We start from the raw sequence: 21,477 nt of genomic DNA on the forward strand, positions 1-21,477 counted from the left end.
TTAGTCTAATCTATCTTTGCCTTTCAGTGCCTATAGGTGTCCTGTCTTCTCCAGCGGCATTAACAATTGCCCATTGGCATGTCATGGAAGGCTTTACTTGGGTCCAGAGAGGTGACGTCTATTGCATTTCTCTTTGGAAGCTCAGTTTTCTAAAGATACCAGGGGAACATGGCATGTCTATATTTACCCTTTATAAAATCAAGTGGCATTTCTCCCCACTTATTTCTGACTGGTTTTCCTTCAGATTTTGTTTTGAAGTCTTGCATACTATGGAGACAAAAATCGTGGTTCTTGTTTACCCAGGGCACTTTCTCCTTCCCTTCAGCCCTTCTTAACTACAAGTCCAAATGCACTGTTCTGGTCCCCCCCAGCTTGGTTGACAGTCAAAACTTGTCTTGAAAACTAAAAGCTCGTGTGGTTACAGACTGCTATTTCTTTCCAATTGGTTCCATTTTCCTCTAGGCTGAAGATTTTTATACCTCCAGCACTTGCTATGTTAAATTACAAGTTCTGTCACCTTTTGCGTTTTCTCTGAAAGACGTGCTGTAGTTCAGCTTCAAGCCCTAGCGTTCCAGCAGGAGTTGACTGGCAGCAGCTGGACAACTGGGTTGTGCAGACTAGAGGATCAGAATAAACTCTTTTTTTTTTCTTTTTTCAAGTTCAACTCCTCTACCCATCTGTTCAGGAGACCTGGGCCATTCCGCCTGGCAGCTCCGCACCCACAGCTCCTCCTGAGCCGAGTTCTGGGGCGCTGGGTCTGTCTGCTCTCTGGGGACACGCTCATGGATTAGGAGCTACCTACGCGGTATATTGACAAATGCAGCAAACGATGCAGAGTTACCAAAATCGTTATTTAATAGTTCACTACAAATGTATCCTCTCTTGTGCACTTTATAGCAGCCCAGTCCAAATCAGTGAATCGTGTTTGGATTTGAAAATGCTGTGTTTTTCCTGAATGACCTTTATGTTTTACAGCAGGTGCATTGGTTGCTGTGGGCCATGGTAGTGAGCTGAAAACAAGTTTAATAACTCAGTCTACTAGGTGTCTTACAAACCATAAGGAAAACTTTATACAAGTTATATACAAACTGAAGATAAAATATCGCTCCCAACTATTAGTCTGTATAATAAATTACAAGATTTAAAATATTTATATATTGTCTAGTAACTGTACAGGTTGTCCACAAACAGTGGGGATAATATAGATATATGTACAAGTATATGCAAATAGAGTTAACATTATCTGCTTCTTCACCTGTGTGGGAAGGCTGTCAGCAAGAAGAAAATCTGTGTGATTTTTGCCTCCATGTATGTACATAAATACATTTCTATATATATGGAGACACGTAAAGACTAACCAGCCCATTCCAAAACCTGGAACGTAGCCCTGCGTAGTAAATCCTTCTTAAGGTATATGAAAGTATCCTTCCGTCTTCATGCTCATCACTGCATCTGCATTCATCTTCTGTAAGTGACGTTGTGTTGCTGGAGGATATTATATTTAGAAAATGAAATCTAAAATTTTGTTTCTGCTGGAATCTGTAGGAAATAAAAGGAAATAGATGTCACCCTCTGTAAGCAATAGCCAGGGCAGGTGTCCTCTGGTGGGTGGTATGTTAGAATTTGCTCCTTTAAAGTGTTTGTGTGGGAAGACTGTGGTCTGACATCTTTTCCTTAGAGGGTTGCCATGTGCTGGATGCTGCCCTTCTCTTAAAGTCCGTGACGAAAGGCTGTGTGTGTCACTTTCTTATCCCTGTCTCTGGACTCCCTTTCTACCTGTGACATTTAGATAAATGGGACTAATGCCGACCTCTCTGCCACACAGACATTCTACCAGTAAGCTCATCATGGGGGAACCGTGGTGGACAGGCGAGGGGACCGGGGGTGAGCCTGCTGAGATGGCCTTCACCTGCCTTCCCTCTGCAGGCTCTCAGTGCGCAAGGCAAGGCTTGTGAGCCGAGCCCCATGCCTCTTATTCCGGTAAGGCTTTCTCTTAATTCAAATCCCATTAATAAGCTGTCTGGATACTTTCTGCCCTGGGCTGACACAGCAGTTCAGGGATCAAGATGCTTTTGTTGTCTGGCCTAGCAGTTCCCCTGAGCAGCTTTTGGGCTGCGTGACCTACGGTTGGAGTGCTGCTACTGGAGACGGGAGCCTTACCGTGACTTCCCGGCTGCGCAGTCCATTGCTGGGGATGATGATATAGTTGTTGCTGTTTGCTTTCTCCTGCAGTGAACAGAAGAAGTTGTGGGTTAGGAAATGGATTGTTTCTTTTTTTCCTTTTTCACATTGAAGAAGGTATTACTTTTAAATCTCTGGAGCATGCCTGGGAAGTTGACCTGGAAGGAAGGGAGCTCTCACTTGTCAGCCCTTTGTGCCCCCTGGCAGCCTCCAGGTCCATGGAGAAGAGCTGGGCCAGTTCAGCAAAGTGGGATTAGACAGTTTCCAGGTGAGTATCATTCTGGGTTTGGTCCTTTCAAACAGATTTAACATATGCAGGTTCCTTTCTTGCTCTTGATTTAAGAACATTCCCAGAAAGGCCAACACTAAATTTGGCTGTAGTAATTTATCTGTGCTACTTCAGTGCTCCTTTTGAAGGTAGACAGGCCTGTGACGCCTACCTACATGCAAGCCGCATCGAGTCTGCCTTGCAGGAGCCACTGCAGCATAAGCAGCAGTCCCCCGCTGGACGGGTGACAGCAGAGGACTGGCGATGGATGGGCCAGGATTTCGCCCCACACCGTGCCCTTCCCAAGGAGGTGACTTCAAGTGAAGTCCATGGCCAGGCCAGTCCCCAGTGGGAATCCTTCGCTCCTTTCACCAGTGGTTTGCCGGGCACCTGGACCAGGGGCTACTCTTACTCCCTGGGTTTATTGGAAACCAGCTGAGTTTTAATCATTAAACTTTTGAGTATATAGGGCACATGGCTCACTATGCAGGGCACTGCTGGGGGCCTGTGAGTAATGTAAAGGCACCAAAGTAGCGAAAGATGAAAAACGTAGTGTTACCTCAGTGAGCTTTAATTTGGGGGAACTGGCTATGTCCTTCTTCAGCAAAATGTGTAGAACCGCATCATGAATGGTGAGGAAAAACATGGATGGCTTGATCTCCTCATCAAAAAACGCGCATCTCTCCAGTTTTTCCAGGAAGCCCTCTGTGGGGGAACAAAATCAAAGCACAAAGTGACCTGCGGGCCTTGAAAATGAAGAAATAGTGTATCCTGAGCATGTCCACTGAGTGAACACAGGATACCATTGCTGGTATACTGCACTGTTTTCTTTCTTAGAGCAGATGAGTTCCTCTTTACTAATGTGGAGAGGGTGAGATATAAATGCTCATCAGCACTGCCATGCTCGATGCCAGGCAGAAGGGAATTTGAGCCCTGTTTCTTACTTAGTGCATAACCCAGGCTGCCCAATAGCAGTTCTCGCAGCCCAGAGCTGTAGGGTGCAGTGGTGGCCAAAGGTAAAATGAGCCATCATGAGTGGTCCCAGCCTGCTGGGGACAGCGTGGGAGGGATGACGCCCCTGCTCAGTTGGATCTGTTTGCTATCCAAGACTGGAAGGTAAAACTGGAGTGATCCTCCACAGCTGTGCTCAGTGGGGAACGGGGAAGGTGGTGGGACAAGGCATCTGTGCTGATGCTGGTGGAAAGGCAAGTACTCACCATGCGCCCCTGCAATGTAAACGTCGATGTCGAGCCGGACAAATTCTTTCAAAGTCTGTTAAACCAGAAAGAGGCACCATTTAGATACTGCTACTTTGCTGATAACAGCCATTATGGTGATTAGCCATAGCAGATATACAAACCACTTTAAGATATTTAAGATATGTTGATAGGCAGCTCTAAACTTAAACTCTGCTGCACCTAGAGGCAGGATGGTCTCTTCACATGGCTGCAGATGGGGATGACCAATCCTTTTGAAAAGGGGCATCATTAAATACATTTAGTCCACAGTGAAAAATATATTCTTTCATAAATTGTATGCCTTTATTGTACCTACTTGACGCATGATGAAATTAAAGACTCCAAAATCTTCTGGGGAGACTTTCATTACTGGGAATTTGAACAGAACTACAGTTCCCACTGTCGTCGCAGGTGTCTAATTCCTACAGAAATAGATTTATACACTCTCTGTGGCTCTAGATATTAACTTTATCTACTACTGTTTGAAAATGTTTTTCTTATTGCTTTGTTCAAGGTCATCCTGGGAAGCGAGAACAGGACCAGAAATGAAACTCCAATGCTCCAACTCCCAGCCTGGTGTTTAAAGCCATATTTCGTATGTACATTTCTGTAAAGCTTCACAAAATCTTACCAGGTGAAGAAAGGGTGCCACAGCCAACACTCTAATTGCAAGAAAATTTAGGTTGATTATTTAATCAATTTCCTAAACACTTTCTATGGAAAATGTACATTAAAATTCACATAAACTCAAAGGTTGCCATTGACTTTCCAGCCTGTGAAGGAATACCTTTAAGAAGAAAGCTAGAAACACTGAATAGAATCACAGAATTGTTTGAGTTGGAAGGGATCTTCAAAGATCGTCTAGTCCAACCCCCCTGCCATGGCCAGGGATATCTTCCACTAGACCAGGCTGCTCAAAGCCCCATCCAGCCTGGCCTTGAACACTTCCAGGGATGGGGCATCCACAGCTTCTCTGGGCAACCTGTGCCAGTGTCTCACCAACCTCACAGTACAGAATTTCTTCCTGATATCCAATCTAAATCTACCCTCTTTCAGTTTAAACCTCTTGCCCCTTGTCCTGTCACTACAGGCCTTGGTAAAAAGTTTCTCTCCATCTTTAAGTATGGAAAGGCCATAATAAGATCTCCCCAGAGCCTTCTCCAGGCTAAACAAACCCAACTCTCTCAAGCTTTTTGTCATAGGAGAGGTGTTCCATCCCTCTGATCATTTTTGTGGCCCTCCTCCGGACCCGCTCCAACAGGTCCATGTCCTCCCCGTGCTGAGGGTTCCAGAGCTGGACGCAGCCCATATTGCTGGCTCATGTCCAGCTTTTCATTCACTAGTACCCCCAAGTCCTTCTCAGCAGGGCTGCTCTAAATCCCTTCATCCCCCAGCCTGTATTGATACTGGGAATTGCTCTCACCCAGGTACAGGACCTTGTGCTTGGCCTTATTGAACTTCATGAAGTTCAGACTGGCCCACTCCGCAAGTCTGTCCAGGTCCCTCTGGATGCCATCCCTTCATTCAAGCATATTCCGCAAGCATGACTACATTCATATGTTTTTCTTTCATATGATCACTGTTTGCCTTGTGAATTACAATTACCTTTTGGAGGACTCTCATGGCAGAAAAATCGAGGAAGGACACAGCTGAGAAATCCAGAATGATGCTGTGGATGTCGACCCGGGGCACAGTGATGCCGGGGGGGAGCTCAGCACCCCAGTTGATCTGAATGGGCAAGTCTGTCATGTTGGTGGGCTGATCCAACTCCTCTATGCTGTTGTTGTCCAATTCTTCATCTGACTCATGTGTATGGTTAACCATGCAAACCAAGCCTTTCTGTGTTGACAGAGAAAAGTGTCATAATTAATATTTCATTTTAAGACCCAGGTAGGGTAGTAGTGCATCTTATGCAAGGGCGAGAGTGGTGGCAATGCAAAGCTGATGTACCCATGAGATGGAGCAGGACCCACCTGAACTTTACACTAGAAAAAGTTCTCTCTCTCCCTTGTCTGGAGGAGTTTGGAAATGTTGGCTTTCCTCTCATCAGTCACTTAATCATAATCATAATATGATGGCTTGTTATTAGTCCCTGAGGTCAATGGTCAGATACACTTTGATTCAGTAATTTTGGAACAAGTCAAGAAAAAGCAAGCAGGATTTGGGCTGGGAGAAAACCAGCTTTATCCTAACATTAATGCAGCATGAACATTCCCTCTGTGGGATCTGATCCTGCCATTTGATGCCAAACAAAGCTCTAGTGGACACATGCAAGCTCTGCCCATGGTAAAGCTGTAAGTCTCTAACTGTGAGAGTAATTTAAAATCTTATTTTTGAAATGTGTTTATGTCATGAAGTAGCAACTTGGGGAATAACATATCTGATTAGGACAGAAGCCTGTGAGGGACTTCTCTGCCATGTCAAGCCAGGAAGCCGATTGTTTAACTCCTCCTGGGTGGAGTTGCCTTACGTACAGGTGTCACTTGCAGCTCTCCATTCTTCAGCATCTTTCTGATCTTCCTCAGAGCTTTATTGCGTTTCCTCAGGACTCTTAGTGGGTTGAAACCAACCTGCAGAAACAGCACTTTGAATAATTAAAAAAAACCCAAAACACCAGAGACACCAGGGTAAGGACACAACATCTCATGCAGCTTTTCTTTACAGTCATGATGAGCGTAGTTTGGACTTGATGCGGCCCCTTTTCATCAATTAAAGCAAGGGCCCTTTTTCTTGGTTGGAAAGATGTATGGTATGACTGCAAACCAGGCAGGCCTACCTGTGCTAGCTCTCGGACAGCACATAGGCACCATTACAGGAGTGATGTTGCTGTAGCACAGGCCAGTAACTCCAGCAGGCTGGTGCAGTGCTGGCTAGCCCAGAGTTTGTCCTACTCATTTTCATTACGAGATGGCCACCCAGGCGACCAAGATTAGAGAGCACACAGGTGGTGTCTGCTCCATGCCACCTGACTGCAGAGTAGGTCCTATACACATCATTTTGTTTTCTTGAAGAAGAAAAACAAAGTTGATCGTGCTGGCTGCGTATGCTGCTTGAACCTCTTAGCTGGTTTTAGCAAAATGATACAGGAGGTAAATTAGGCTAATGAGGGTTACGAAAATACTAAATTCCTGAAAGTCTTCTGCCTCAACTATCTAGAGAGGTGTTAGAAATGCCTGTGTTTGTAAAGAGAAAGAGTGGTGTGAGCCTCTGCACTCACAGAAAAAAACCCTTCAGGCTCTTCTGAGGTAAAAGCCAAGCACATGGAGAACCAAACATGCCACATTCCCTGGTTTCTCTGCCAGTTTCACTCCCTCATGTGAAGAATGAACTTCTCATTGCCAATGCTCAGGGTAGCCACTGCTTATTGACTTCCCCCTAAGAGCAGCAGGAAGGGGAGGTTATGGGTGCAAGAATTTGCCTTAGACTAGAATTTATTTCAGTTGAAAGGGACCTACAACGACCATCTAGTCCAACTGCCTGACCATTTCAATCTATCAGTGTTATTAAAGACTGAGGCAAAACCCGCATTGAATGCCTCTGCTTTTTCTTCATCCCTATTAATCAGGTGACCATCCTCAACAACTGTCGGTCCACTGTTTTCTTTAGACCCTCTCTTGCTATTAACATACTTTTAAAAGCCCTTCTTGTTATATGAAACACTGGCCAGTTTCAACTCTAGTTGAGCTTTAGCCTTTTGTGTCTTCTCCCAGCATTTATGAACCATAGCTCTGCAATCTTCCTGGGAAGCCTGACCTTGCTTCCAGAGATCATAAAATTTCTTTTTCCTCTTGAGCTCCACGAGGAGTTCCCTGTTCAGCAAAGCTGGTCTTCTGCCCCTCTTGCTTGACTTATGATAGTGGAACTGCCTGCTCCCGTGCTTCTAAACAGTGATTCTTAAAGACTGACCAGCACTGTGGACTCCTAAGCCCTCAAAAGCAGATTCCCAGGGTACTCCATTAAATGTCAACCTGAATAGTTTAAAGTTTGCTCTCCTTAAGTCCAGGGTAGCAACTCTGCTGTTCTTTTTTCTTATTACACAGAAAATTTTAAAGTCAAAATTTTCATGATCACTGGAGCCAGGACAGCTACGTACCATCACATCCCCCACGAGTCCTTCTCTATTCACAAACAGCAAGTCTAGAAGGGCATCTTTCCTAGGTGGCCCACTGAGTACCTGTGACCAGAAGTTATCATCTCCTACAAACTTCAAGAATTTCCAGGACCTGCTCGTCACAGCAGTATGATATTCCCAGTTGATGTCTGGGAAGTTGAAATCTCCCGTAAGGACAAGGGCTACCGATCCTGAAATTTCTCCTAATTGCCTATAGAATAGCTCATCAGTGCTTACATGCTGGCTGGGTGATCAGTAGTAGACACGCACTACACCACCTCCTTTGTTTTGCAAGTTCAGTTTAGTGTGGGGGTGGCGAGCCCCCCTGGCACAGCGAGGGCTCAGGGGTCCTGGCTCTCTGTGCTGGTTACAGAAAGACCGGCTGCCTTCGTCCAGATTGTCCCAGAGGAAATTAAGACCTCTCTGATAGTGTGATTTTGTTCAGCTTCTCTTCTGACTGTTGAGGTTAAGTTCTTTGGGGCAAGATGAGTAAACTAGCATTTATTGGGTGTAAATAATATGAATATTAATAGAATAAAATAATGTCCCTTTATATTCTCTATCTTTGCACTGCTTTCTTCTAAAAGACTTAAAACGTATATATACATTGTTATGGTATAAGTTTAGCACAAGTCAGGCTGTTCTCTTTCTCAGAGGTGTGTACATACATGTGGCATTACAGTAGCGGCAACAATATTTGAATAATTGATGAAAAATTCAGCTTTGAGCTGTGGATTGACTGCATATGTAGTAATTACTGGGAAATTGTATTTGCCTAAATGCGTCACGCAATTCGTATGTTCACAATGAAAGCCCCAGACACTTACAGCAGTGACGAGTTTCTCTCTGAAGAATTCAATATTAGCAAAGAAGATAGGAGATGAGCACCTGAAAATCTTCACTCCTTCTGGCTCATAGATCTGCACAATGAAGGGAAAGTGTCAGTAACGACGTCTGCTAGACAAACACAAACGCAGAAGATAATAAAAGATATTTCTTACATCAGTGTAATCCTTCCTGTTCCTGTAGATGTTACTTCTCCCAACATTAGCCAAAACGGTGCAGCTTGGACTGTGAACAAACACACACACACACACAATTATTTGTACCCCACAGCGAAACCTGGCGGAAGGGAAGGATCAGAGAAAGAAACCTCAGCTCCAGTTCTTCAGACTGAAGCGGAGCCCACATCCAAGGGTTTAAGCCTGTAAATGATTTTTCCATCCACGGTTGCTGGACAGACAGAGTCACGGGGCTGTTTGCCTTCTCTGTATGGGAGGGAATTAATTTACAACAGGAGGCCCTGAGGTATCTTTTCATCGCGTCCAACAAGTACTCACATCTGGGAGCGGATCACCACGGTCAGCAGCTGGAACGCCACGGCGGCTGCTAGCCCAATATCCAGGCCAAGAAAAACAGCAGCTAAGAAAGTCGCCACCCATATAACCTGTAACAAGCAGGTGGATGGCAGCGGTTACGAACGTGTCAAGGACAGCAGTGATGTCTGGACTGTTTTTTTCAGATCTGGTCCAGGCTGTCCTCCCACCTTTGGTGAAGAGGAACACTCCAGGGAGTGTTTCTAGGGATGACAATTTCTATTCAGTGAAGGTTTAGAATAATAGAGGTGTGGATTTTCTATAGGTAGTTCACTAAATGCTCAATGAAAATCCAGCAGAAAGGCAAGGTTACAAGTAAATCAGGATCCTGGTAAAGCCAAGAGTTGTAAATGTGCTTTGGATATCAAAACTGGCAAATGCAGGTACCGTGAACGTACTTGACTGATAAGCACAAATGGCTAGATAACACTGAGTATTTTTAACCACAGATCTCAAAGCATTTTCATGTGGTAAATAACTGTTTGGTAGCTGGAAAAACTGAGGCCTGGAACCATTTGGAAACACAGGGAATTGGCTGACGAGGAAAACAAGAGCCTGAACTTTCTGAGTGTCAGAGGCAAGCAGTCCTGCCCTCCAGCCACGAGCTTTACCATTTGGAGTAAACCCTTCAAGCCCTGGTCTTGTTTTTTGCCATGTAACCTCCACCTACCGTGGAGAAAGTGTCCCTGAATGTGTAGCCAATGCACTGGGTATTTACATTTTCTGTAACTGCTTTCTGTATCTGTCTTTATACAATGAACAGTATTTTAATAGATTTTGATAAAATGGATGAAAATAAAGCCAGGAGAGAGGATCAACCCAAAATAGATGTGACAAAATGGAAAACATAAGCAAGGGGTATAAGAGTAAAAAAGGCATGCCACTTTGGTACTTTCTGTTTAGTGAAGTAAGGTAGGTATAAAAATAAAGATAAAGTGTAAGCAAATTTCCATAATAGGTGACTTTCCCAGAGTGCTTCATTCCTGAATGCTTGTGGGACTCAACTTACACAGTCGTACTTGTCCTTTCTCCACAGGATGCCTACTTCCTTGAACTGCATGAGCATTCCTTTCAAGTTGCCAAGAGCCAAAGATGCAAGGACGGACTGTTAAAAAGACCAAAATACATGTTGAATTTTAAAGCAAGCAAAGCAAACGTTGAACATTAAGTCTTAGAAGATCATACAAATAGGACCAAAGTGCAGCTGAAAGGCCAGGCAACTCCTCACGTTCTGTCACTGCTGCGAGTTGGGATGCCTCGTCCATCCCACTGGAACCTCTCTAACCATGGTGCAGCGCAGGTGTCTGACTTGAGGCTGCAAATCCCACTTATTTGTGGCACCTAAAAGCTGGCATTGTGATGTTTGGTGTTTGGGCATTCGTATTCCCTCTGAGGGACCGGATGTAGTGGTCCTCTCCATCACGGAAGAAGAACTAAGCTTTGCAAAACCCTGTTTTGCTCCCACTGAAGTCTTTGAACACTCCCAGTGACTCCTAGAGCAGCCCGGTCTTTGGCAAACAGGAGGAAGCACGAAGTGAAACTAGTGAATACCTTCTGCAATGGCGCCAGGAGAAACCCAATGGCCAAGATCACAATCAAGACGATGACAGCCGAGATAATACCAGCAATCTGCATGAGAAAACAATTCCACCATGAATAAGTGCCTGAAGTCATTATGGTCATTCAGGAAAAAAGAGAGCTTTCTTGCATTAAACGCCATCATGATCTTTTTTCTGTACCTGTGTTTTGCCTCCTGTGCTCTCCTGCACACCTGATCTTGACAGAGCCGTGCTGGAGGCAAAGCCTTTGAATGATCCACCGACTATATTACCCAGCCCAAAAGCAATTAGTTCCTGAAATGAAAACAAAAAAGATTGTTAATGACAGTTATGTTGACTGTTGATGACAGTTATTGACAAGGCAAAGCATTCCTAAAAATGAATTATTTCCCATTGACAAATGCATTGTATTGATTTCTATGTTATTCATCTACCTGATTGCCATCTATTGGGTAGTCATGCTTGATGGAATACACTTTAGCCACGGAGAAGGCTACTGCAAACCCAACGATTGCGATGGAAATGCTGTCACCAATACACTTCTGGAGGATACCTGCATCAGGTGCAACAGGCGCTTGAAATCTGAAAGACAGAAAAATCTACTCTTTAACAATATGCCTCAGGAGACAAGCTGTCAAACAAGTGAGCAAGGCATTGTCCAGCTCATACTTTGGAGAGCTGGGACACAGAATTATTGATCTGAACCCTGTAAAACTTTGGAGAATCCTTGATCAGAACAGGGACTCTGTTTATCTGCACTTGGCTCAGCTTGTGTCTCAGCAGGTTCTCGTTTCCTTGGCCAGGACCAGCTGCAGCTTATTGTGTCTGAGGTGCATGCACAGTTCTGCCTTCTAGTTATGCGTGGATGTGAGACCTGACACAGCGCTGGGGCCCTTGCACAGGAAACTTGCACATGGAAGGATTTCACTTAATTGCAACCCAAAAAAAATCCCTGCATGATTCACGCTAAACAAATACTTTAGACAGCTAAACAAATACTTACTACATCAGGTAATATTGACTAGTCTCTCAGGCTATCTGCTCGATGCTTTAGCTGTACCGTTTTCTGCTCCTTTGATCAGGGTCTTTTGCAGATCCTGGGGAGAATTCCTCTCTGGACTTCCCCCCACCCACCCATCCTCCAGTGACGTGAAATCTAAAGAATGGAGATTCTTGAGCAGGCCTTCTTGAGAAGAACTTTGAGCTTTTCTGCAAACTTCATCCACTAACACCCCTGGGGCTACAAGAGGCAATCAAGAGTGCCCCAGTGAGTAAATGACTGCAATCTGCTGTCCTCCCTCTTTTTAACTTAATGTGTGCCTATTAATTCTTCATCCCAAAATTCTGGCATAGCTGGTTGTAATCTATGTATAGGTACATACTCTATATGTGAATATATATTCTCTATATGGATATAGTCATAGAGAAGCAGACACTAAGGCCTCTGGAGAATAACGGTGCCTGGGGAGATGCTGATGGCTGGTCACAGGGGACCAGGCAGGACAACTGTGCGGTGTCCTGGTGGCTTCCCAGGACTGATAGTGGCTGCCGAACTGTGCGTGTACTTTGAGGGAAGTGGAGGGGCTCAGGAGTGAGTAGCTCAGCAAAGGGACAACCATCAACCTCCTGCTCAACAGCCGTCTTAGAAAATGAAGCATGCGATGATTTCATGTCATGGTGTATTCTTTTGATGTGCTCTAGTGAATAACTTCTACCTATTGAAAGTGTGTCCTCATATTGTAGAGACCAAAATGTTTATTTGCCTACCGAAAGGAGATGAAGCAGATTATTTTAATCAAAAAGCAGAGATGAACCGATTTAGCGCTGACAAACTGGAGAGAAAGTTTTGCTCCACTGGTAAATTTTAAGCAAATCACTTACCCTTCCTCTAGTTTTCCGACGACAGCTACATTGAATTTTTCTTCAAGGTTAAAAAAATAGGAAATCAGTGCTGCTAAGACTGTCTGAAAGATAATAAACCCAACCTCCATTAGACATATTCAAGTAAGAGTATGAAGAAACTATTAAAAAACATTTATTTCCCTCTCCCGCGCACTCTCCAGTCTCATCACAAGCAGCAGAATTATGCCCCAAGACTGCACATCCCTTTGCTGTTCAGATGTAAATCCTGAAGCACCTTACAGGTATGGCTTTACATTCATAAATCACGCAGAGAATATATCAGAATATCTCATTAAGAACGGAGAACATCCCACCCAATAAACCTAACAAAGTGTTTTCTAACAAGCTGCTGTAATAACTCTGGGGGAAAACAGGCACCACCTGCAACTATAGCAACATCCCCCAGGACTTTAGGAGCTCGCTGCCCGTGTGAGGCTTCCCCCACCCCACTGCTGCTCGGGGACAGAGGCAAAACTGTGTTGTGCTTGGCCACGGACGGCCAGGACTTCAGTGGCTGCTTGCAGGTGTGGCACAGAGGGGCCCCAGTGGTGGGACTGCAGCTGGCTGGTGTCAGAGACGATTTCATCCAAGGAAAAAATTCGTAGTTTGTAACATCTTACTCACTACAGATGTATTCAGTTAAGAACAGGTAAGTAGAGGTAAAGCATCTCACAATAGCTCATGAATGCTGACAGTTTTTCCTTATAGGTAAAATGATAACCCATCATTTAATGCTGAACAGGCGAAGAAATAGTTAAAACTCTGCTTTTCATGTCACTATAGTGATAGAGCAATTGCAAAATCAAAGAGAAGTGCACGTTACCACAAGGAGTTCGATCGGGATGGGAGTTGGTAACTTTGCTTTGTAGCGATCATTCATTTCTTTCACCACGAACACGATAAGCAAGACAATAAGGGATGTGACAAGGTCAGCAATGTTTGTGTTTGTGATCTGGCTGAAAACGCTCTCCAGAGTCTGCAAAATCAGGAAGAAACACATGGTGCTTTAGAAATAGAACAATGGTTTGGCCTGGAAGGGACCGTAAAGATCATCTAGTTCCCACCCCCCCTGCCAAGGGCAGGGAACCTTCCGCTAGACCAGGCTGCTCAAAGCTCCATCCAGCCTGGCCTTGAACACCTCCAGGGATGGGGCATCCACAACTTCTCTGGGCAACCTGTTCCAGTGTCTCACCACCCCCACAGTAAAGAATTTCTTCCTTGTGTGCCTTGGCACAGTGCCTTGGCACAGTAGTCCTGTCCTTTCCAGAAGGGTCTGTAACTGAATTGCTTTAAGGGTTATGGCAGTTGGGATTTATTCCCCATGGTATGGTGTGGGTTGCAAACCCAGACGAATGTGCATGTGCATCATTCAAACAACAAAAGCATCCATGAAAGACCCTTTCCACTGGCTCTCAACCCTCTCCTCCTGGCCTCCCCCTCAGGGAGGGTGGGAGCAACACGCACGCGTGCAATAGGAAATGAGAGCGATGGAATTACAGAGCAGGTGCCTCTCTCCGCTCCTCCCTTCCTGTCCTTCTCCTTCCCCCTTTCTCATCCACAGCCTTCACGGAGTCATAGCCAAGTGAAATATACATGATATCAGTCCAGTAAAAATGAATAATAAAATGCTTGAGGCAAAGTTGAATGCTTAATTAAAATATACCAACACAAAATAGAAAATATTATCTAATTAGACCAATGGGGTTTAACTTAGAGTTTAGTAATAAATTGAAAGATTGGTCATATACTAATAACACATCTGATATTTTTCTCTTGTGTTTCCTCCTGCTTGGCTGTTTTTATGCTGAGTTGTGTTATTACTGCCTTGTGAGGTATGATCAGATAAACATCACAGTTTTCAGTAGCATTATCGAATAATGAGCACTTAGCACTTACATAGATGATGCCAAATGGTTTATTAAATCCAGGGACAGGTAGTTGAAGCATGAATTTCAGCTGAGATACCACAACATGGATAGCCGCAGCAGTCGTGAAACCACTGATTAAGGATTGTGACAGATAAATAACAATGAATCCAAACTGGAGCATTCCCAGAAGCAACTGAAATGCAAAACGACCATATGTCAGTGTGATTCATTTGTGCTTTTAAGCAATCTCTGCAACAAAGAGAACCATATTTAATGGGAACAAAGATTTTAACCTAATCCCATACGTTCAGGGATTAAGGAAAATTACTGTCACCAGACTTGCAATAAAACTTGAGACTTAGCAATAGGGGGCATAAGACTAATAAGAGTAATTGCTAGAGCAGTTTAAACCTATTCTTTTTATTTTATAGCTAAAATAAACATCCTTAACCTTAGGGTTTTCAGTACCCATATTTTTACATGGTACCAGTGTTTCACAAAGCGCAAACATATTAATAAGGAAGAAAGGAACTGCAGGAATTCTATATTAGGAAGGAAGGATAATTTTTTTTTATTTTAAAGACAAATCCAAATACTTTACTATTATGAGACAGAGCTTTTATTCCCCTTGCTGTGTCTGCATCGTTCACATTTCTCTCACAACGACTTCTTTCCTATCCAGCAGATTGTTTTTTGCTGTAGGTGGGGTGCCCCTGTGTGGGCTGTAGGCTCAGGTCTGGGCAAAACCAGGGATTTCACAGCACAGATCAGTGTCTGGTCACTGCAGGGGGTGGATGTCTCCTAATCAGTGAGCCAAGTTCAGTTACGTGGGAAGGGGAAGAGTTACTTTGGTGACTACCCCAGCAGAAGACCAAGGGGAAGGCCAGCCCACCACCCATCTATTCCTCTATGTGCATGTAGACACGTGCGGCCACACACACACACGTTTACCAACCTGAAAAACCCCAGAAAGGAAGGTTACAGATGCAGCCACCATCACTCTCTCTTCATCTATCAATGAGATATTCGTGGAAGTGCTATTTGCAGCACTGTCATCGGGGACCAGCCTGACGACGACTCCTCCCACCATCAGGCTCAGGACCGGGAAGGGACCTGAGCAGCACAAGGTGTTTGTTAGAGACTTGAAGGAGACGCATGTATTTCTTCACCAGCGAGGATGGCGGTTGGTGTGCCGGAACTTACCCACTGAGATATGTCTAGATGTGCCAAAGATAAAATAGACCAAAACAGGGAAAAATGCTGCATAGAGTCCATAACCAGGGGGGACGTTCACCAGCAAAGCAAAAGCGAGACCTGCAAGGACAGAGACCAGGGGAAGGCCGTGAGCATGTTACAGGCTGAAGCCAGCGATTCCTCTGCACCTGGCATGGCAGGCTGTGTCAGAGTACACGTTTCTTGGAGGTACCTTGCAGGACGGCCACGAGCCCCGTGTTGATGCCAGAGATGATGTCACTCAGGATCCACTCCCTGAAGCGGTACGCTGGCAGCCACGAGACAATGGGGAACAAACGCAACGCAATTTTTTTGACCCTTTGCGAGGAGCATCTGTAAAGACACAAGAGGACAAAGCTCTGTCAGTGAATAGCTCAGCTGAGTTGCAGTCTGTCTTTAGAGGGGAAGGAAACAAAGGGTGAAGGATTCAGGTTCAGGCTGCCAGAGGTCAAAACCTTACCCAGACACAGCCCTGATCAACCTGCTCTGCCTGCTGTGCTTGAAGGAGGATCTGGTGGCCTCCAGAGGTCCCTTCAAACCGAAATTTTCATAGAATCACAGGATGGGTTGGAAGGGACCTTTAAAGGTCATCTAGTCCAGCCCCCCTGCAGTAAGCAGGGACATCTTCAACTAGATCAGATTGCTCAGAGCCCAGTCCAACCTGACGCTGAAAGTTTCCAGGGATGGGACATCTACCACCCCCCTGGGCAACCTGCTCCAGTGTTTCACCACCCTCATTGTAAAAAATGTCTTCCTTATATCTAGCCTGAATCTACTCTTTTTTAGTTTAAAACCATTACCCCTTGTCCTATCGCTAGAGGCCTATTAAAAAGTCTGTCCCCATCTTTCTTATAAGTCCCCTTTAAGTATTGAAAGGTCACAATAAGGTCTCCCTGGAGTCTGTGCTGCCAAGTGCCCAGGAAAAGAGAAGCAGCCTCAGATACAACTGTAGGAAGACATTTAAGGGTAATACCAGCTAAAATTCTTTAGAAAAATCTGACATTGCATTTGGTTAATGAGTTTTCATTTGCTTTGTTGGAATCTGAGGTGGAAGTTGTCAGGATGGAGTTCATGCTGTCTGAGAGCAGCAGTATGGGCTGCTTCTTAGATCCATATTTTTAAAAAAATTAAAAATCTTCTTACCTAAAATACACTTTCAGGTGATCCCAAAAGGTTTTATGGTATCTGCGCAATTTCTCATGCTCTTCATTGAACAAATTCTCTGAGTACACAGGTCTGGCTACAACATAGTGATTGCCCACAGGTTCAACCATTTCTCCTGAAATGTCAGGTGAGGATGGTGACTTGTGTGTGCTTCTCTCTGGCCTTAGTCACTTTAAAACCTGAAATGAAGAACAAGGTTAGCTCCTTATGTACTGTGGGGCGGGTAGCCGTAGCATAGATGAGTGAACTCCAAACTGAGCGTTACCACCTTTGAAGATGAAAAGAGAGATGGTTGAGACGCCCGTTTCGCTTCGCCAAGGTGACCTGCCCACCTCCCCCTCCCACTGCAGGGCAGTGTTTCACTGGAGCATGAGGTATTTCTTTCTACAGCTGCAGCCAAAAAGTGGACAAGATGGATTTTCAGTTAATCTATCTCTGATTCAGCCATCTACAACCAAAACCTGCCTCCTTCAAGGGAGACTAATTCCTTAAAGAATAAAGAAGCAGATCCCAAGCAGTTTCTCTTTGTAGCACCGCCGGGAACGTGGGAGCTCGCTGGAACCCACTGACACTTGAGGGGAAAGGCAGAGCCAAGGCAGGGCTCAGCCGTCCTCTCTTGGACCAGGAGACAGGGCCGAACCTTTGGCTTGGGGGTGTGTGATGAGAAGGTTAGGCTCAGTAGTAAAAAAGCACAGTGTTGCTGCTTGTTGTTTGTAAGGTTTATTTCCACAGGTTGTCTGGACTGCTTCTCCTCTGTTTCACGGCCACAGACAGTTGTTGCAATGTCTGACCGAAATACTATTTTCTGCTGTGTCCCAACCCACATTCACATGTTTGTGCTGAATAGAAACTGTCCTCGGTCACTCCAGAAGTGACCCCTGAGGCCCATGTTACACATGAGAAGATTCAAGGTTCGTTTCAGTCGATATCACTGCGTATTTTGCAGCGATTAACTGATGCCATCACTGGGCGGTCCACTGTGTTGTTACGTTTCTCTCAATGCCTCACATTGTTCCTACATGAAATTCAATTAAATAAATGTCCTATCTAAAACCATTTATCTCTGCTGTAGCCACCATTAAATATTTAATACAGTAGTAGTCCTAGACAGGAGTTGTGGGACTTGTTCTTGGTTGGACTTGGATGACCATTTTAAGTCCCTTCCAAGTGAACTAGTCTAGTCTAGTCTATTTTCTTTTGACTCTGAGGTGAAATGTACTGTAGGATGCAAACAGCCTTTTCATGATGCCGATAATAGAATGTTTCTCTTTGTTTTCTCTCCCCTAGCAATTTCAAATGCTCCTTAGTGCCTTGGTGCTTGCTTGGTCTCAGGAGATATGCCCAACCAACACTAGTTCCTCACCCAAGTCTATTGCCTGACCCGTGCTGGAATAGCTGACGTGCATTTCTAATTCAGACTTGTGTAATACTCAATATTTTGAGATATCACAGGACAGATTTTCAAGTGGCACAAAGCAGTTCGCATAGTTATGAGCAGATGGAAAGCTTCTTATCTATGACAATTTTGGTATTAAAATGTGAATCCCACCCTGAAACTTTGCTACAGCTCAGGGTCCATTAATGATCTATTTCAAGTTATTTCATTTTATTTTCCTTCTGGTTTATTCTGGGGAAATTCATGGATGTGTAGAAGTCTGAATAATGCTACAAGAACCTCTTAGATATATTGTTTTTGTCGAAATACTATTTTTCCACAAAGAACTCACTATTTTGGCAATGGGTTAAACATTTTTGCTATCTGTTTTAACATAAAAACATTAGATCTGTCATATTTTCCAAAAACTGGCAGGTAGTTATTCTGGCAGATTAATACTCAAAATCTAAACTCACTCAAGACACTGATCCAAAGTACACTCCAATCCTGTAATTGTACACTACTGTCTCTCTCTTTGTTGGGATCAGAGCTCCAAACCTGAGGCTGATGAAATTTCAATGAAAAGACTGGTTAATTTAGCTCTGTCTCTCATAAATCTTGGTGTACTTAGATTTGCAGGATGAAGGTTTATCTATCAAAGATTTTAGAACTGCTCTGGTTCCTAGTCTGTGTATCAGTCTTTTAGACTTCACGTGACAGAGAGGAATGTTGCTGAAAGCCCTGTTGAATAGTTTTGTTCCTTACATTGTGGGGCACAAGATGTACTATTTGTACCCTTTGAAATGTTCACAAGCCATAAAAATAAAAGAAATCACAGAATCTTCATGGTTGGAAAGGACCTTTGAGATCATCGAGTCCCACTATACACACACAAAAAAACCCCCTACAATCTCTGCCACTAGAGCATGCCCTGAAGTGCCAAATCTAGACGTTTCTTAAACACCTCTAGGGATGGTGACTCAACCACCTCCCTGGGCAGGCTGTTCCAGTGCCTGACCACTCTTTCAGTAAAGTAATTCTTCCTAATATCTAACCTAAACCTCCCCTGCCGCAGCTTCAGACCATTTCCTCTGGTCTTGTCGTTATTCACCTGGGAGAAGAGGCCAACACCCACCTCTCTCCAACCTCCTTTCAGGTAGGTGTAGAGGGCAATGAGGTCTCCCCTCAGCCTCCTCTTCTCCAAGCTAAACATGCCCAGCTCCCTCAGCCTCTCCTCATATGACCTGGTCTCCAGACCCCTCGTGCATGGGTTACTCTTTCATTTTACATTTTCCCCAGTGCTGCAGCTGCTGTAGCTTTTCTGAGCACTTTCATTGTCACTCCTATCCCTTGCCCAGCCTTTATTCTTTCCTCAGGCCAAATTTAACACCCTGATCTCTAATATCCCTCTTTATAACTCTCTGAATATACTTTGGTTTATTAGTGCTGGTCTTGTTGAAGGAGTAAGCATTTTTTCTGTGTTTTTTCCATCCTGATAGGAGCCCCAATTTATCAACTCTCCTCTTGGTTTGGTTTGATGGCTTAGAGATGCAGAAGTCCTAGAACCTCGCCCCAAGGGTCTCCTCAGGCTGAACCATGTGAACATGAGTCTGCTTTAAAGACTGTGGTGCCACGTGGCATTACTCAAGTTTAACCGAGCCAGCCTGAGCACCTGAAGTGCAAAGTGCCTTCAACTTGTTTCCTGGCAGGTAAGAGACCGTACGGTGCGGCACCTTGCTGCAGCACGATGACCACTGCTGCAAGTCACCTGCTAGTCGAGTTTTTCTCACCTCTTCCATGGGCTCTGTGGGCAGCTATCAGCTACCATGACTCCAGTCAGAACTGCCTTCCTCTTGCTCGCTCTCATTTTCTTTCCATACATGTTTAAAGAGATAGGATGCCCTCTGCATAGGGACATTTTTTCAGCTGTCAGCACCATTACTTATTTTAGGTGTTTTAAAGAAAATGGGGATATTGTGATGAGTGCCAACATAGTGGAGGCCAGCATCCTCCGCAAATCCCATAAAAGAGAGGTTGGTACTCCAGTAACCCACACTGCCTTTCCAGAGTGCTCCCATCCATCATTACGTCCTGGGACATGAGCAATTAGTGCAATTCTTCTGATGACTTCTATAACGTGTCCACCCACACATGGGGACCAGCAGCACAGGCCAAACTTACACCACACAGCGATCAAGTGGCAACAACTTTCACTCACTATTGACCAAGGCTAGTTCTGAACTGAAACCCCAGAGAGAATGTTCTGGTTCAGTTTTATTCCATACAGCCTCTGATCCTGTTCTCATGGCCAGCAATTAACAGCATTACCATCTCTCACACGTAAAAAACTCTGACTCCACTGCTAATCCCCCACATCTGTGAACCTTTGGTAATGCGTATTTTGATGTGTGTCATTTTGTTAAGGGGATTAGCAAAGGGATACTTTTTTCTCTTTACTAATTTATCTTAAATATTGACTAAGAAGTACACAAAAAACTGGTAACTTTAACTGAATAATTTAATATTAACACGTTTCATCCCACTTTTTAATCTGTGTATACGCACTCACAAACTCAATTTCTCTGCAATAAGAACATTTGAAAAATACTAACAAATTCCACAAAAGAACTTTTTAAATTTTACAAGAAATGCCGTAAATCACTAGAAGCGTTTCATTACTTCACATATCCCATATCCAGATTGGCAAGTCAAAATCATACCTGATGTATCTTCCAGGAAGCTCTTCAGAAGCCACACCAAGATTTTATGGAAAAAGATATCCTTGAAATTTTCAGAGGCAGTGCAGGTATCTTGTGCTGCTCTTCATTTCAGAACCTCCCTAAATACTGGCAGCACTTTAATAACTAACTTCAGTTAACTTGTACAAGAAAAGGAAGATTTCACTGTGGCCTTGACCATTGAACCTATCCTCAGGAGGGATGATAAGAGTAATTTCTTAAAGTTCTCTATGATATTGCTTAACTTTGTTTAGTGAACTGCTTCTGATTGGTCTGCGGAGATTAATATGAGAAAACAGAGATGAGTAAGACAGACTGTCTGTTGCAATCCTGTCCTATGCATCTGCCAGGTTTCTGTTCAGCATTGTGGGAAGTGGTGACCAGAGCTCAGCTGTGGTATCCTTCACTTCTGAAGGAGCACGAGCCAGTGGTAAGGCAGATGGGGCTGCTGGGCGAGCCAGCTC

The 21,477-nt window shown here is 44.3% G+C and overlaps 1 protein-coding gene across 2 annotated transcripts; it reads right to left on the reverse strand.

Annotated features, from left to right (window-relative positions):
• Positions 1-840: 840 nt before the first annotated feature.
• SLC26A3 (solute carrier family 26 member 3) lies at positions 841-21,127 on the reverse strand. Of its 2 annotated transcripts, XM_074572624.1 has the most exons (21): positions 20,996-21,127; positions 16,880-17,079; positions 15,930-16,069; positions 15,707-15,817; positions 15,459-15,616; positions 14,532-14,696; positions 13,459-13,611; positions 12,615-12,697; positions 11,168-11,315; positions 10,914-11,027; positions 10,726-10,803; positions 10,184-10,279; positions 9,139-9,245; positions 8,800-8,869; positions 8,626-8,718; positions 6,162-6,257; positions 5,293-5,526; positions 3,667-3,721; positions 3,009-3,154; positions 2,161-2,226; positions 841-1,539 (listed from the first exon to the last, which is right to left on the reverse strand). In XM_074572624.1, the coding sequence occupies exons 2-21, from the start codon at positions 17,008-17,010 to the stop codon at positions 1,516-1,518; spliced, it is 2,268 nt and encodes a 755-aa protein (XP_074428725.1). In that variant the 5' UTR covers positions 17,011-17,079; positions 20,996-21,127; the 3' UTR covers positions 841-1,515. The 2 variants fall into 2 exon arrangements, with proteins under 2 accessions (XP_074428725.1, XP_074428724.1); XM_074572623.1 differs by lacking the exon at positions 841-1,539 and having other exon boundaries at positions 2,122-2,226.
• Positions 21,128-21,477: the final 350 nt, after the last annotated feature.

Source organism: Larus michahellis, chromosome 1 (assembly GCF_964199755.1).
Source record: "Larus michahellis chromosome 1, bLarMic1.1, whole genome shotgun sequence".
NCBI lineage: Eukaryota > Metazoa > Chordata > Aves > Charadriiformes > Laridae > Larus > Larus michahellis.

Coding starts and splice junctions, on each gene's coding strand:
- SLC26A3 (XM_074572623.1), bottom strand. CDS start 17,010: ATGGTTGAACCTGTGGGCAATCACTATGTTGTAGCCAGACCTGTGTAC. Junction 11,028..11,167: donor ACCCAATAGATGGCAATCAG/GTAGATGAATAA, acceptor TTTTCATTTCAG/GAACTAATTGCTTTTGGGCT. Junction 3,722..5,292: donor CCATGAGAGTCCTCCAAAAG/GTAATTGTAATT, acceptor CTGGTTTAACAG/ACTTTGAAAGAATTTGTCCG.